The 16,768-nt window shown below is 39.7% G+C and overlaps 1 protein-coding gene across 2 annotated transcripts in view; it reads right to left on the reverse strand.

The window, feature by feature from the left end:
- The window catches only part of PRIM2 (DNA primase subunit 2), a 294,335-nt gene extending 290,206 nt beyond the window's left edge, over nucleotides 1-4,129 (reverse strand). Inside the window, exons 1-3 of one of the 2 annotated variants that reach the window (XM_037056323.1) lie at nucleotides 4,031-4,128; nucleotides 3,125-3,284; nucleotides 1,401-1,504 (exon numbers count right to left, since the gene is read on the reverse strand). In XM_037056323.1, the coding sequence (XP_036912218.1) occupies nucleotides 1,401-1,504; nucleotides 3,125-3,278 (258 nt within the window). In that variant the 5' untranslated portion in view covers nucleotides 3,279-3,284; nucleotides 4,031-4,128. Of the gene's footprint in view, nucleotides 1-1,400; nucleotides 1,505-3,124; nucleotides 3,285-4,030 lie in introns of both variants that reach the window. The other variant, XM_037056324.1, reaches the window with a different exon arrangement.
- Between the last annotated feature and the right edge of the window lie 12,639 nt (nucleotides 4,130-16,768).

A 16,768-nucleotide genomic window follows, 5' to 3' on the forward strand; every position in this document is an offset into this window, starting at 1 on the left:
AATGCACTTAGGACAAACTCTGAAGCAGAGTACGCATGACAGAAATGTTTGCTGTTGTCACTCCTATAATATCCCTATTAGTATCATTTATTGATTTGTATCTTAGGACTTTTTTTCAAATTAATTGACATAGTTCTTCAGATCTTGATATCAGCTTTTTTGAAAAATATTTATGGTGAACATTTCCTACAGTTTGATGACTGCAAAGATTTCTAAAATGTTTTTTTAAACGCACAACTTTACATTTTTAGAGTCAAATCTTTAGACTTTTTTTCTTTGTAATTTATTATGTTTAGTTTCTTCTCCTATCGAGAGATCAGATATCCATGTAAATGTCCCTATGGTCTGTGCTCTAGGTTTTTTCAGGCAGTTCTCAGGCTTTCAGGTGTCTTTTGGGGGCCAGGCAGCTCCTTCCTGAACTCCTCCCTTCTACTTCAGCCTAAACATGGGTATTACTCACATCCTGTCCTCTGTCACCTTGTCTTCTCATTCCATTATGTCCCTATAGTACTCTCACCTACTCCTGATAACTCCATCATTCCTCTCAATTCTATACTCCTACTCCAGATGTTCTGTAAGTGCAGACCTCTATGTCCACCAAACATCTTCCCAGGCACCTGAAGCTCATATCTAGAACTAAACTCAACATCCTCCCCCTAAGTCTTGCTTCTCCTCCTATGTATCACATCTCAAATATCACCGCCATCCACCTTATCGTCCTAACTAGAAACCAGGGTGCCATTCATAACCCTTCTCTTTCTTCTTCCTGCAACCAGTCACTAAAATCCTTTGATTCTACCTCCTTACTATCTCTTCAATCAGTCTTCTTCTCTCCCTTCAACTCACTGTCATTTCCAAGCTCCTACCTGGTTTTCCTCCTACCAGACATGTGCCTATCGACATCTTCCCAAAATGAAAATTGAATTGCTTCCATCGAGATACAATCCCAGCACCATATCCTCTGGGAACCCCGCCCAAACCACCCCAAAACACCCCCATCTGAACTGGGTGGTTATCCGTGCCCCTGGAGTTCCTCAAGCACCTCCAGTGACAGCACTCATCACCCTGTGTTTCACAGCATACACACTGTAGTGTCTAGAAACACCCAGTGGACAGAAACCAGGAATGCTACTGAGCATCCTACAATGCACAGAACAGACCCTGCAACAAGGGGTTAGCATTCCCAAAATGTCCACAGTCCCAAAGGTGAAAAACCCCACCGTGTGACAATCATCTCACTACATGTCAATCACCCCTAGGAGACTGTACAGACCTCCAGACAAAGTCAATGCTATATTAATCATTGTGAAAGCCCTGTGCCTAATGCAAGTGCCTTCCCATAACTGATACTCAGTACATCAATATACAGAAACTGAAGGAACACTTTTTCTTTCACTTACTCTGAAAGAAAACTTGACCTTTCGAATCTCAGCCTCCAGCTTACTCTGGTATTGCTCACTTCCTTTCACGTGGCTCACACCAAGATGTTCAACTGCTTTTAACACTAAAAAAGATAATCATTTTAATAAAAGAAAAACATATAAATACAAGATAATCATTAAAAACTAAATTCAAGACATAAAATCTATGAATAGCAATTCCACAATTGTTTATAAAAGATGACAAGTTGTAACAGTTATGCAAGTACAATATATATGAGGCCTGTCCAGAAAGTATTCAGCCATGTATACTGTGAAAAATAAAGATTTACTGAAGATAATACAATATATAAAAAACATTGTACACAGAAAAATGATGACTCAGTCCCCTTCAAAGTGGGCACCTTAGGACCTCACACAGTTCTCCCAATAGCCATCAGCTATCCCTTCATAATTTTCTGAATCTCATCCATGGTCTAAAATCTTTTCCCTTTCAAGATGACTTTAGTTTTGAGAAAAGCCAGAAGTAATAGGGCACCAAATTTGGGCAGTAGTGGGGGCTGAGTAACCTGGATGATCTGATGTCGCGCTGAAGAACTCTGCATGAGACGCTTGTTGTGATGAAGCTGCCAATCACCAGTTGCCCATAGCTGTGGCAGATTCATTGCTCTACAGACTCAGTCACAGAGCAATGGCCACACAGTACACATGCCCACTCAAGGGAGTGCTCACTGGGGCAGTGACTGGAACAGTAAAGTCATCATTGTTCACACATGCACAGTCCAGTCCACTCTCCCTGGCTGTCAGGTTACATCAATGTCGTGCAAACCATTCTCATTATATTAACAATGGCTGGATTTTCTCAGACAGACGTCGTGAATTATATATTTATAAGAAAATAACCTCCTTTCATGTGGAGGTTATGGACAAAAAAATATGGACATCCCACAGCACAATCTAATACCAAAGATTATCAACCAGGGGGAAGGGAGAAATGGTGATAATCACGGCTATACTGAGCCACTGTGGCTGAAGAACAGAAAAGGAGAAAAAAAAATTAAGCACCCCCTGTTTGCATCCCTCATGTAGAGCTGCCTTTTGGCAGTCTGCTTCATGTACTCAGCACAGACTCATCAGAAAGATAGCCCTTGTTTTCTGATAAAGCAGAGAAAAAGACACAATAGTGAAGAAGCAGAGCCCTCCAAACATCCAATGAACCACTCTGAATCTTGTTTAAAAATTCCTAAAGCCCCTTGTCAATCCTTCTTCAGATGAATTTTTCTTCCCTTGATACAAACAGAGAGGTATTCTGGAATTCAAGAATTAAAAACTGCTCAGATAAATCCTGAACATAAACCCATGCCCTACCAAAGCAAACTAATCATCTTCCTCCAAGTCCTGCTCCTTCTCTGGCTAACACCATCTCCACTAGCTTTAGTCACCACCACAACTACAGTCTTTAAAATACTAAATTATGATTTTTATTTTGGATGCCTGTCACCATGTACTAGAATACAACTTCGTCAAAGATGAGAATTACATTATTCATCTCAAAACCCCTACCACCTACAGTCCAGTGGACTCAATAAATTTGAACTATACAGAAGTAAATGAATAGCAAACTCTCAATAAATACTTTTTGAATGGATTGCTTAATAATGGAAATAAATTACCATACTCATTCTCACAAAGTGTTTAAGTGAGGTGTTCATGAATATATAAGTTCTAATTCAATTATCACTCACATTTAACTCTGTCAATAGCCAAGTTTTCAAACTCTATCAAAGATATGTTTTCAGTGGGCGGCTGCAAGTAAAACTGAAGGCTGTGAGGGTAGCAAGCATTCCTCTGATCACCTCCCAACTTCAGTTTCTTCCTCTTTCCTTTAGAAAACTCCATTGTTACCTTATAAGAAAGCACATGAAAAGGTTGAAATGATGGAAACTGGAGTTGAATAGAAAGCAACCAAAAACATAAACAAAAAACAGTAACTCTACACAAACTAGAAAAAAAAACTGAAGTTCAAGGGCATATTCCTGGGCATGTCCTTCTGTATTTTCCAGATCTTCTACAATTCACCTGTAAGAACTTTGTAATTAGTTGCATGGGGGGGGGGGGGCGGTTAGAGAAGACGTGCAGGTGGTCATCCTAATCTTCCATCAACATGAGAGCCAGGTGATGTTGCCTGCTCACTCTAAGTCTATGTACCACGGTCCTTAGACTCCGACGTCCCAGGAATTAAGATGAAGTTCATACCGGCTGCAATCCTGTACTCGTGGGAAAGAGCGGTAGGTTCTACATAATAAGAAACTTACTGGACCGGGTCCAGATACTTCCTATCTTAATGACCCGTGGAAACAAAACTGTCTTGAATCCAGTCTTTCGGAACTCCTTTAAGGGAGCATCCACAAGTTCCTTATAAAAATCCCCAACCCCATCCTTCCCAGACCCCCTCCCGTGAAGTTGTCTCTACCGAACCAATTCACAGGCATCTGAGTCTCTGGCCCAAGCAACCAACCCAATACCCAATACCGGAGCCAGATCGATCCTTCTGCTCCCACTGCCCGCTAAGGGCTTTCCCTTCTTTCTCGACTTGCGAGCGTCAACGCCAGCATTGCTATCCCTCCTAAATCCACGGGAACGTCTCTTACCTGCAACCACAGCAAAAGTGCAGAGACGCAAACGCCCACCGCCGGCTTTCCCGGGTGGCGGGAGATTTCCACTTAAACTGGAAGCGGAAATGACTGACAGAAGCCCCGCCCCCGAACGTCCCGCCCCCGCAGCGCGGGCCGGAGGCGGCTAAGGGCGCGCGCTGGAGAGCCAGCCGGGTGGGAGGTAGGTAGTAGCTTTTAAAGGTGGACAGTGCGCTGCTGGAATGCTGATAACAAAAATTTCCACAGCCGAAGAGTCTAATGCCAATAACTCTGTTTGGGAGACCAGAATCGATTCCAGAAGTTGACAATGTGACGCTTTAACCCACAGAACTGGCACTCATCACTTTCGATCTGGGGGAAATTGGAGAAAGAATAGGCACTTACTAAGCTACTTTATTGCACCTGGCTCATTCTTAGGACCTCGTAGTTGTATTTTTTAAGTACTTTATATTTTATTTTTCAATTACCGTTTACATTCAGTATTGTATTACTTTCGAGTGTACAGCATAGTGGTTTAACAGTCATATATTTTCCAAAGTGTCTCCCGACCCCATAGAAGCTCTGATTTGTCTAGTTTAATATTTCAGCGATCCTGTCAGGTAAGTGGCATTACCCCATTTTACAGATTAGAAAACAAGAGCTAAAAGATCATCGTTAGTGTGCCCATCTATGTACAATGCTTATTTTGTTTTTTCTTTTGGACGGCAACCTCATCAAGACACACAGTTTTTTATACTGGAAAGCGACCCCATCAAGTTCAGCTCACTACCGGCACGCCCCAACCGGCCCCAACCCTTCCCACAAAGTGAGCGCCCAGAAAAAATATCTGGAACTAACTAGAATGAGTGAATGAATGCACACACAGAAAGAAGTCGCTCCGGGATCTACGGAAATTAGTAAAAATCAGGCTCAGAGGGGGAAAAAAGGAGGGACAGAATAAGAAGGGAAAGCGCTGGGAAGAAAGCGGATCTCGGACTGGAGACTCTCGGAAGAGGCGGGTCAAAGCTGTCAAAACCCTGCTGTCAGTAGGGTTTTCTAGAGCTGGAAATAAAGCACTCTTGTGGCCTCTAGGAGGCGTGTCTCACTTACAGAAGTGGCCGAGCAAGGCTCTAGTGAAAGTAATCACTAGAAACGAAGATCACATTGAAATGTTCAAGTTTTGGAAATGCAAAGTATATTGAAACAGCACCAAGCATCAGAGCCCCTACCCAGCACTGGCCAAACTGGGTGGCACTGACTTTGTATCAGGATGTGTTGTTCTAAGTGATTTACATGCCAACTCATTTTATTTGCAGTACCACCTAAGGTAGATTCTATTATCAACCCATTTTACAGATGAGGAAACTGTAGAATGAAGAAGTTAAGTGACTTCAAAGATCTCAACAGCCAGCTTCCAAGTCAGAGAAACTGTCTCCAAGCACCACAATGCTAACCATCACACTGTACCCATTCCACTATTAGGATAGCTGTACCTCTCCGTAATTCCTCCCTGTACCAGACAAATAACTGATATCATCTGGCCCAAAAAAGATACTTGAAAGCATGAGAACTGCCTGAAAAAATCTAGAGCACAGACCATAGGAACATTTACATGAATATCTGATCTCTTGATAGGAAGGAAACTAAATATAACAAGTTACATTTGTAACAAGGGAAAAATCTAAAGATTTGATGTTAAAATTATAAAATTTGCACCTAAAAATTATGAAAAATTTTTGGCCATCAAACTGTAGGAGATGTTCACCATAAATATGTATCAAAAAAGCTAATACTATCAAGATGTGAGGTATTTCAATTAATTTGAAAAAATCCTAAGATACAAATTGGAAAAGGAGAAAAGAACAACAGATAACTCAGACAAAATAAATAATGATAAAATGTGAAAAAGTGTTTATCACTAACAGCAAAGAAATTACTTCCTACAAAATTGGCCCCCAAAATTACAGTGAATACTCAGTGTTGGGAAAAGTACAGTACAATAGGCTCACATAGGAGTTGATTGTGGTATAATTCTGGGGTACAGTATAGTAAGGTGTATTATAATCCCTAAAAGAATTTATACACTTTAACCAGATAATTTCATTTATATAAATCTGTACAGAAATGGACACCCAAATTTGCGTTCAAGGAACTTCATTGCCCCATTGTAGGAGTGAAAACCCAGAAAAAAGAATAAATAAATTATGGTATATTCATGCCATGGAACATTACACAGCCATTCAAAAAATATTATGTTTTGAAGAATATCAAACCACAAAAATGCTCAGGATACTTTAACAGAATACATAAAATCACATATGCCATATGATCCCAATCTTATAAAAAATTACTCAACAACATTAATTTTTAAATTATTTTTTCTAGTAAATAAAGGTACCATATGTCTATTGTGAACATTAATATCAAAAAGAAAATCCAGCTACTGTGTTGCTATCCACTGATGGCTTCACCCAGTGCCACTGTTAACACTTTGCTTCAAGCAGCAAAGCCTCATGGTTGATGAGAACTAATGGAAGTTCCCATTATTTACATTTTTCTGTGATGCTTCTGACTACCATGAGGAGGCTGCCCTCTGCCACTCCTCCTGTCCAAACATTCACTAATCCCTGTCCTCCCCTTATTTTACAGTCTCAGCAGATGTTATTCATTACAATCAGAATTTTAGGTGCAAGACAGCTCCTCTGGTCTACACTGATTTTTATTTAATTTTTCTTGGCTTTATCTTCAGTCTGGTCTTTAACTGTTCCACCTTTATTGCAAATGCCAATGCCCCTTTTTCTACAATAGTTAATGTCTGTTGAATATTTCTTTGGACAGTTAAAAATAGCCTACCACAAACAAAAATGCTTACATTAGTGGCAACTAAGACACTGGCAGTAGAGTAGAATATATGAGCATTTGATGATATTTTTAAAGTTCTATTTTAATCATTCAGCAAACATCTGAAGGCTTCCCACCACATGGTACCCAGGTTCGGTGACTTTATTGCCCACTCGTGCCCTCCAGCTTGACAACCAGCTCTTCCCCAAAGAAGGCCTTGCACTTCCCTGCCTTCTGTGTCTCTTGACAGTGGTCTCTCCACGTCAAGAGATTTACCCCTCTCTACAGTGAGACTCCCACCTATCCATCAGTAGTCACATACTGCCTTCATCCTATTGAAACTTTGCCATGTCACTGGGTTGCTCCTTATTTACACCCCATGTTCTTTGTGATTTCTGTACAGTACAGTTTTTCTCTCCTGATATTTCTTTATTACATTGGTTCTTAATCTTTTGGGACCATGGACCACTGGGTGATCTGACATACACACCCCTCAGAAAAGTACACCTGCACACCAAGTTGGTACACTACTTCAAAAGGTTCGTGAACACATATGCAGCGAGTTAAGAATCCTAGCACTACTAGCTTTTAAGCTTTTTTCCACCAATCCTTTTGTTTACCTTTGTGATCCCTAAAGTGCCTGCCATACAAAGTATCTTCCAAACTAAAAGATGAGGTAATGTCATTTTATGACCAACTCAGAGACAACTGGAAAAAAATGCTCGTGATTAACATTACCAATATCTTACTAAACATGTCTCATAGTAGTTGCCTTTCATCATTTAAAAAATCTATTTTAAACCTCAGAGAACAAAGTAGTCTCTGTGCATAAGCTATTCCAGCATCTTTAATGTTTTCTAAATGCCGGTTTAGTTCCCTACCTGTGAGGAGGGTTTTCTGTACCTACAGGCAATTGCGGTATGAATCTACAAACTATAGTACCAATTATGCACAATGTTATATGTTTCGGTAGCCATGTTTGGTAAATCACCGCAAGCTCTTTAGTGTATTTCATTTTAGTGAACCAACAAAAGTGGGTTCACACGATGCTCACCCCTGGCAACCAAGATACACATAAGTTACAAACTCTGACCTCACAAATGGGGTCGAAAAATACATATAAACTAACTGTTACTTCCACTAAGCCATAAGAAGCATCCCCCAAACAGGAACCACTGTATTGTTTATCTTTGTAACCCCAGTGTCTGGCACTCCATGGGCCCCCAACAAATATGTATTATACTAACCTGACGTGAAATGTGAGAGATGTATGAGAGAAGTGATGGGTTCAGCCTGACAATTCAACAGATGGTTTTAATCAAATGTGACTCCAACCTATAAAACTTCAAGTCCTCATCTGAAAATTTCATACACATTCCTTCCAGAATGACTTGGCTCCTTGGTTTATCCTTTAATAAAGTACAGAGTACCTTCTCTGACAGAATTTCCATGAATCATCACTGTTCAATTCAGGTCTGCCCTGGGCATTACTCAGCTGCAGACAGTCTGTCTCACAGAGCAGGCACCTCAAGATGACTCCACAGTTCCAGGAGTCCTGTCCTGTAGCGTGTCACACTTACAGGTGGGGTTTTAGTTGCCATGCTTGGTAAATCAAAGTGAGTTTCCATTCTCCCCCTGGGCAGAGTGTGTCACCCTAAAAACCGAAGGCATGGTATGTTTTTTTACCCGGTGAGGACACTGGAAACTCTAGATCCCGCCCACTCTGCTTGCCGTGGAAAGCAGGACAGGGGCCATTTCTAGCACAGTAGCATACCCATAAAAGCTAATGTACAGCTAACCAACCACTGGCCCCTCCACCCTTTCTATCCCACTACCCAGCTCTGGGACATGGCTAGGGAAGAAACCTTAAAGAATGCATCATTCTTTCTTCCTTTGCTTCAGAGTCTTTTTATTAATCTAACATCAAGGAGCAAGAAAACTAGAGAAGAATCCTATTCTTAAAGGGAAGGACAGAGAGGAAGGGTGATCTTCCCATATATCAACATTATGTAATTTTTTAAGTTTTTTTTTTAAGATTTTATTTATCTTTAGAGGAGAAGGGAAGGAGAGAAGGAGAGACGTATCAATGCATGGTTGCCTCTTGTGAGTCCCCTGCTGGGAACTGGCTTGCAACCCAGGCATGTACCATCACTGGGAATCGAACCACGATCGTGTGGTTCGCAGGCTCGCGCTCAATCCACTGAGCTACACCAGCCAGGGCTCAACATTATATAATTTGTTCCAGAAATACTAATTGAGCACCTTCTAAGTGCCATGCAGTGTTTTCTGTGCTGAGGATACAAGAATGATGAAATAGCCCCAAATCCCTGAACTTATAAACCTAATGTTCTAGTAGGAAAGAGAGACAATAAACAAGAGAAGTATATACATTACTATATTAAATAATGATTTTCTTATTTGTGGATATTTTTCTAGAGAGAGAGAGAGAGAACCTTGATTTGTTGTCAATTTATTTACGCATTCATTGGTTGATTCTTCTATGCGCCCTGACTGGGGATTGAACCCACAACCTTGGTATGTCAGAACAACACCCTAACCAACCGAGCTACCCAAACAGGGCTGTTAAATAATAATTTTGAAGAAGAAAAAAGATTAAGCAGAGAAGGAGGATATAAAATGTTTGGAACAGATATTGATATTTTAGAAAGAGTGGCCAGGAAAAGCTGACTAAGGATATGACCATGAAGAAGAGACCAGAAGAAAATTAGCAATTTAGTAGTGTATATATTTAGGAGAATAGCATTTCCAGTAGATGAAAGGCTTATCATAATTCCATAGTATTTAAGACAATGTGATGTTGGCACAAGAACAGGCAAATAAGCAATGAAACAGAAGAGAACACAGAAATGGACTCACACCTGTGAAGAAGCGTGGTATATGGCAGATCCAGTGTACAAATCAAGGGAGAAAAAATGGACATTTCTAAACAGTGCCAGGACAATTGGCTATCTATATGGGGGTGAAATGTGTTTCCTACCTCCCGCTATACACAAAAACCAATTTCAGATGATTTAATGACTTATGTATGAAGGCAAAACTTTAAGAATTTAGAATAAATATATAGATGGTCTTGGTATAGCAAAGAATTTCTTAAACAAAACATTAAGAAAAAGTACAAGCAGTTCTGGAGATGATAGTGGCGGTAGTTGCACAACAATGTGAATATACTTAAGGCCACCGAACTGTGCACCTGAAATGATTAAAATAAGTTTTGTGTAAATTACATCAATTTTTCTTAAAAATCACTTAAACATACATCTTTATAAAATTTTATTTATTTATTTTTAGAGAGGGGAAGGGAGGGAGAAAAGGAGGGAGAGAAACAGCAATGTGTGGTTGCCTCTCAAGCACCCCCTACTGAGGACCTGGCCCACAACCCAGGCATGTGCTCTGACTGGGAATCAAACTGGTGACCCTTTGGTTTGCAGGTCGGCACTCAATCCACTGAGCCAAACCAGTCAGGCACATACATCTTTTAATGGGCCACAAATTGGGAAAAGAAAGTTGTCAGCTAAATTAACACAGGAGTAATATCAAAATATATTCAAATGAAAAAAGATAAAAACATAATAGAAAAGAGGGAGAAGCCGGAATAGATATTTCACAACAGAGGAAACATAATGGCCAAAAAATATATGAAAGTATGTTCAACCAGATTAGTAATTGAGAAAATGCAAATAAAACCACAATAATAGCCCTGGCTGGTGTGGCTCAGTGGATTGAGTGTCAGCCTATAAACCAGAGGGTCACTGGTTTGAGTCCCAGTCAGGGCACATGCCTGGGTTGCAAGCCAGGTCCCCAGTAATGGGCATGTGAGAGGCAACCACTCACTGATGTTTCTCTCTCCCTCTTTCTCCCTCCTTCCCCTTTTCTTTGAAAAATGGGTAAATGAAATCTTTCTAAAAACCACAGTAACATAATACCCTGCATCCACTAGGTGGACAAAAGTTTTTAAGTCTGAAAATATCACATATTGACAGGAACTCATGTACTCAGGTAGAAAAGTATTAATTGATGCAACTACTTTTGACACCAAGTTGGCATCATCTGATAAATTTGACCCTTTGTCTCAGTGCAGTAATTCTACTCTGAGTATATTCTCTAAAGGAGTTCTTGTACATAAGGATCAAAAACCATGCATAAGAATGATTATAATAACATCAAAATAGTAAAACATTGGAAACTACTCATCATCAAGAAAATGGGTAAATGAATTGCAGTCAATTCACAGAGGAATATGAAAAGAATAGTGAAAATGAATGAACTATAATTAAGGTTAACATAACATGGATAAACCTCAAAACATGTTAACTGAAAAAACAAACCACAGAAAAGAACATCTATGTGCTAGATATCTTCCATTCTACCCTTCAGCTTACATGCCCATCCTCTCCCCTGCTCTCTGCTCCTGACTTGTATGAACCATACAAGGTTTGTTCAGAAAAAGTCCAACCATTGTTAATATAACAAGAATGTTTTGCTCAACATTAGTGTAACTTGGCATCCAAGGAGAGTGGACTGGAATGAGTATGGGCAAACAATGATGACTTCACTGTACTTGTCAGTGGGGGCAGTAGTTGCCATTGAGTGAGAATGTGTACTACGTGGCCATCACATTCAAAATGACTGAGTAAAGCAACAAATCTGCATCAAATTTTGTGTTAAGCTTGAACATTCCACTATGGAAACTATTTGCATAATTCAGAAGGCCACAGCCATGGGCAACTGGTGATTGGCAGCTTCATCACAACAACGTACCGACTCATGCATCATGTCTTGTGCAGAGTTTTTTGGTGAAACATCAAATCACCCAGGTGACTCAGCCCTGCCACAGCCAAGATTTGGCACCCTGTGACTTCTCACTTTTCCAAAACTAAAATCCCCTTTGAAAGGGAAGAAATTTCAGACTGTCAATTAGATTCAGGAAAATATGACAGGGCATATGCCAATAGCAATTGGGAGAACTGTGTGAGGTCCCAAGGTGCCCACTTTAAAAGGGACTGAGGCCTTGTTGTCCTATGTACAATGTTTCTTGTATCTTCTTCAATAAATGTCTCTGTTTTTTATATTCCAGGCTGGACACTTTCTGCACAGACCCCAATATGTCTTCCTGTGCCATCTGCTTCCAGGATTCCTAAAAGTTACCTAGGGACCCCAACAGGAAATGGGAAGGAAGGAAGGAAGGAAGGAAGGAAGGGAGGGAGGGAGATGAATGTATTTATTCCCCTAGTTGCCTCTCCACAACTGTCATTGCTCCTCTAATGGGGACTGACTCGAAAGGAGTCCCTCACTCTGAGTCTGCTAACAGCTCCCTTCATTCTGCCTTTTAGGTCTCAACACAATGTAGACTTCAATAAAATCCTAGTTGATTTAACTACTAATCCTTATGGTTCCTGACTTCTACACCTTTACAGATAATTTCTCCAAAAAAAAATCCACCTTTGAATTAATCTACATTGAGTGTGCCATCTGTCTTTTCTTAGATCTTGATGAGTACATTCAGCATTCATATAAAATCTTTTTTTAAAAGGTGAAATAATATATGGTTCAGGGATACATACTACAGGTAGGAAATTATTTAAAAAAAATCAAGACAGTTAACGCTGAGGAAGGAAAAGGATGCACTGTTGTGAGCACACGAAGCCTTGAAGATTCTGGTGATGTTCCAGTGCCAGGAGGGATCCTTTTATTCTTCTTTAAGTGGTACATAATGCCTAGTGGGAATTTTAGAAGGAAAAGAATAAACACAGTGTGACAACCTAAGAAACAGAAAAGTTCACTTATTCTTCCTCCCCATAGTATCCCATTGGGGAGTGTTCGAAATAGTTTTCACCCTTATTCCCTTCCCCTTCCTCCCTCCAACTCATCTCCACTTCTAATCCCCCCAAAGCCCTCAATCCTCGCCTTTCTCTCCCTATAAGACCCAAGACAGATCTGGTGTATGATAGGGACTCAGACTTTTTCAGAGCATGGACTGCTGACAGCTCAGTGTGGAGGTTTCCTGCAGACAAACACACACATGAGGACCCCTGCCACTCCCACCCTTGGCCCTGGGACCAGGAGCTCACCCTGACAACACAGGTCCTCTTCCTTGTCTGTCTCCCTTATCTCTGAACCGCTAAGTGACAAGATCTAGAAATCCTTTTTTACCTACGGCTACCATCCAAGCCTAAATTCTCACCCTCACCTGCCAGGGCAGTTCTCCCTTTACTCTAATGACCTGGTAGGGGGAATCGCCTGAACCCCCATGCAGCTTGTCCTGCCTGAAGCTCCTCAGCACCCTGCACACATCTGGGGGGACATGGTGTGGTAGATGTGCTAGTTTGGCCTTCTCACTTCGGGTAGCCTGGTGTGGAGCTGAGCACAGAATCCTGACTCTGGGCGGGCCCAGGAAAAGACGTGAGACAGGAACTCTGTGAAGTTTAATTTGATACCTTTGCTTCAAGTTTCTCCATGCATTGTGTGAGTAGGAGGGGGGCGTGTGAAGTGAATCTCACAATGAACATACTATCGAGTAAAACTGTTTGTTCTTGGTATATATATCACATATATGCATACATAAGAAGCACATAAAAAATTGACCTTGGGTTAGCCATGTGGAAATAACCTTACCTGTATTTATGAGCGCCACTTATCATTGATGTATAATTACCCTATGTACCACAATTTTAGATATTTCATTATTCTGTTAAATTAATTTTTGCCAAATTAATTTTATTATAGTGCTAATTACATATGCTAGCTCAGAACTTCCAAAGACTGTAAGAAATATCTATTTTTAGGTAAGTACACAACTCAATTTGGTGCATAACAATTTAGTAGAATGTCCCTTACTGTTTTTTTACCCTATTTAAGCTGACTGGAATCCACTGTGCTAGACCCGCCTACTTAGAACCACCTTGCTGATGTTAAAAGGAATTTATTTGAAGAAAGAGAGCATGAGAAGAGAATCTAAGCAATTAAGGAACTGCCTTCTAATACACTTTTAATTTTTTTTCTCTTCAATTAATGACATTTTTAATATACTGCCTATATAACATGATAAATGAGAACTCCTAAAGTGAATTGGTTATTTTACATGAATTCAACCAGATCTTGGCAACATCCATCGTCCAATGGGCCGGAACTACTCTGAATACTTGAGTTTTTAATAGGGGATTGGTTATTAGACCATGTTCTCCTAGAGACCAAGCTACTACCTCACTTGTTTTCACACTCCTGCCTCCACCACAGCTCCTGGCACAGGACGGTGTTCCATAGCTGTCTGCTGAACTGGATCGAACTCCTCTTGGATTGACAGCCCACTCCAGATGGGCTCTCATACGCTTCATGATGTAATCCTTCACAGAAGATATGTTTTCACTTTAGGTTTTGGCTTTCCCACTGAAATTCCTGATCAAAATATTTTCTTTCAGTTGGCTGATTTTTAGAAACTGAAGTAGGTGTAAATATGATCCTGTGAGGGGGCCAAGATTTAGTGCTACCCTGACTGACAATCATGTCCAAAATTTAGGATTCTTAGAAAATCATTTTAACATTTTAGAGAATGGAAATTAAAAAACAGAAGTAAATCTACCTTGCTCTGACTAATCTAAACATTTCAGAATCCATGTTCAAGGTTATCCTAAGCAGAGAGGAAAAAGGGAACTTCCTAACACATGTGGAGTAATCACCTTATCTGCACATTCTTCTCCTTGAACAACAAAACGATCTGTCAGCCATGGGCCCATGTGCTAAAAAAACTTCATCCCCCTAGAAGGAACATGGTTTTTTCCTATGAGGTTAAATATTTTCGGGTCAGCGCCCCAGAAGCAATGTAGCAGGTACTTGGGACTTCACTCTAAATAGGCTTCTCACCTACTGCTCTCTCCCCAGACCTCTCTGTCCCTTGGGGGATAAAGCCACAAGCCCCAAAATCAACTGCTACAACCTCTCTCACAGAGACAGGCTCCTTTTCCTTCCCACTCAATACTACCTTCCCTTCACCCAAACACACACACGCTCAGGCTACACAGGCAACTCTTCGCACCAAGCTCGGTCTTCCCCAGAGTACATTTATGAAGGAATTAGGTAGTTTTGTGCTCTTTCCAGTGGATTGATAGGAGCAGATGTTTTCCTGGAAACTCTGTTTAATGATCTCCACTGTGGGAATATTTTGTCTGCTATGTAGAGTTAATCCAATCGTTTTTATATTAACTCCAGACTTTTCTAATTATCTTTGTTTCCTAATAATAATGGTATTGGCATTTGTGGAGCATGTTATAGTTTTCAAAGCAATTTCATTTACATGCTCTAACCAAGGATTTCTCAAATCAGTTGAATCTCCAGGCTCTTTAATATACTCCTTATTCAACTATAATTTCCATTTTTCCTCTCATTTTTATGGTAAGCTTTAAAAGTTTAATACAAAGCATATCCTGGGTCATTTGTGAGACTCTGCTATTTCCAAATAGTGCTACACAACTTCAGGGATCGCCTTTGCACGTGACACCAATCTCACTGGTGTCTTATAATCATCTGAACACACACAGGGTAGCTTGTCTGTATCGGTAAGATGCCCTCAGATTACCAGCAGGGTCTAAAGGCAAAGTGTCAGTAATCACCCTGTCTCACCAGTGTTCTTAATTGGATTTTTTAAGTTATAAAGACAAAACCAGCTTTTATCTTGCAGTCATAATTTGCCATTGCAAAACATTCTATTCTCATGAATAAGCCTTTTGTTTCTTAAGACATTAGATAAGTTGAGGTTTGGTTTGCTATTGTGAAAACAAACCAGCATAGAAAGATAAAGTACTACTGAAAAGGTGAACTGAAACATGAAAATGATTCCTTAAAACCAAATAAGGTAAATAATACTTCAGTTCACTGAACAAACCGATGGCACAGTAGTTGAATAGATATTTGTGGTAGAATGCCTGGGTTTTCACCAGGTCTATAACTTAGTGATGCCAAAGAACCCGCGGAGCCCCTCCAACCAGTACTCATGGTACTGCAAAGTGGAAGGATGCCTCCCATTCTGCCTTTGTAAATACGGACTTGCAACAGCGCGCCATCCGTGTAAAACTTCTGTTTGCATTTTACAGGGAACAATTAAATTGACTGACCCTCTGATCCATTATAGTGTTTAGAAACAAATTCATTTTTTAAATAGAAAAATAAATAAGCAACCATGGTAAAGACAATGATACAAATAATGAGTTACCGTGGTCGAATAAAAAAAAATCAAGTAAAAAAGTGACTAAATCTTTCTATAATTAACCTCAACATCATATGCTCTTTAATTTTAGCAAACATCGTCCAGAAAACTGAATTAATACTGTTAATTGGAATTGTATTGATTTTACAATTTTGTGTTTAACATATAAATGTATTTAGATTTTGTGTGAGTGCCTTTAGTATACACATATAAAAACTATCATAATAGCAATGACATCAAAATGAAATACATAAACTCTGGATATTCTCAATTATTTTCTTTCTCTTAAGGGCTTATTTACATTACTCAAGTTCGAGAAATTCTAATCTAATCATAAATAAATTAACAGTAAATATTTTGATTTATAGTGTTTCTCAGTTTAAGTGCTACCCACAGTAACTTAAAATGGTTTTTGACAAACTTAGAAATTTAAAATCAATTTACATGTTAGAAATTAAAAAATTAATCAGTTCTTACTTCAATAATTTCTCCTTCAATAATTATTTCACTTGAATTACAGAGCACGGACTTTTATCACTGAGTTGTTTCCAGAATGCATTGGCTTGAGAATAAAAGTACTAGGGTTCTGAAGTGTTTAGTTTGTGGGAGACAATGTTGTTTTTTAAAAACACTCTTCCAAATGACTCAGAGTTGTTTAGAACATCCACTAACCCTAACGGAGTTACAAAATATTAAAG

The sequence above is a fragment of the Sturnira hondurensis genome, unplaced genomic scaffold (genome assembly GCF_014824575.4).
Source record: "Sturnira hondurensis isolate 20B ecotype Veracruz unplaced genomic scaffold, ASM1482457v3 Scaffold0008908, whole genome shotgun sequence".
NCBI classification, from domain to species: Eukaryota; Metazoa; Chordata; class Mammalia; order Chiroptera; family Phyllostomidae; genus Sturnira; species Sturnira hondurensis.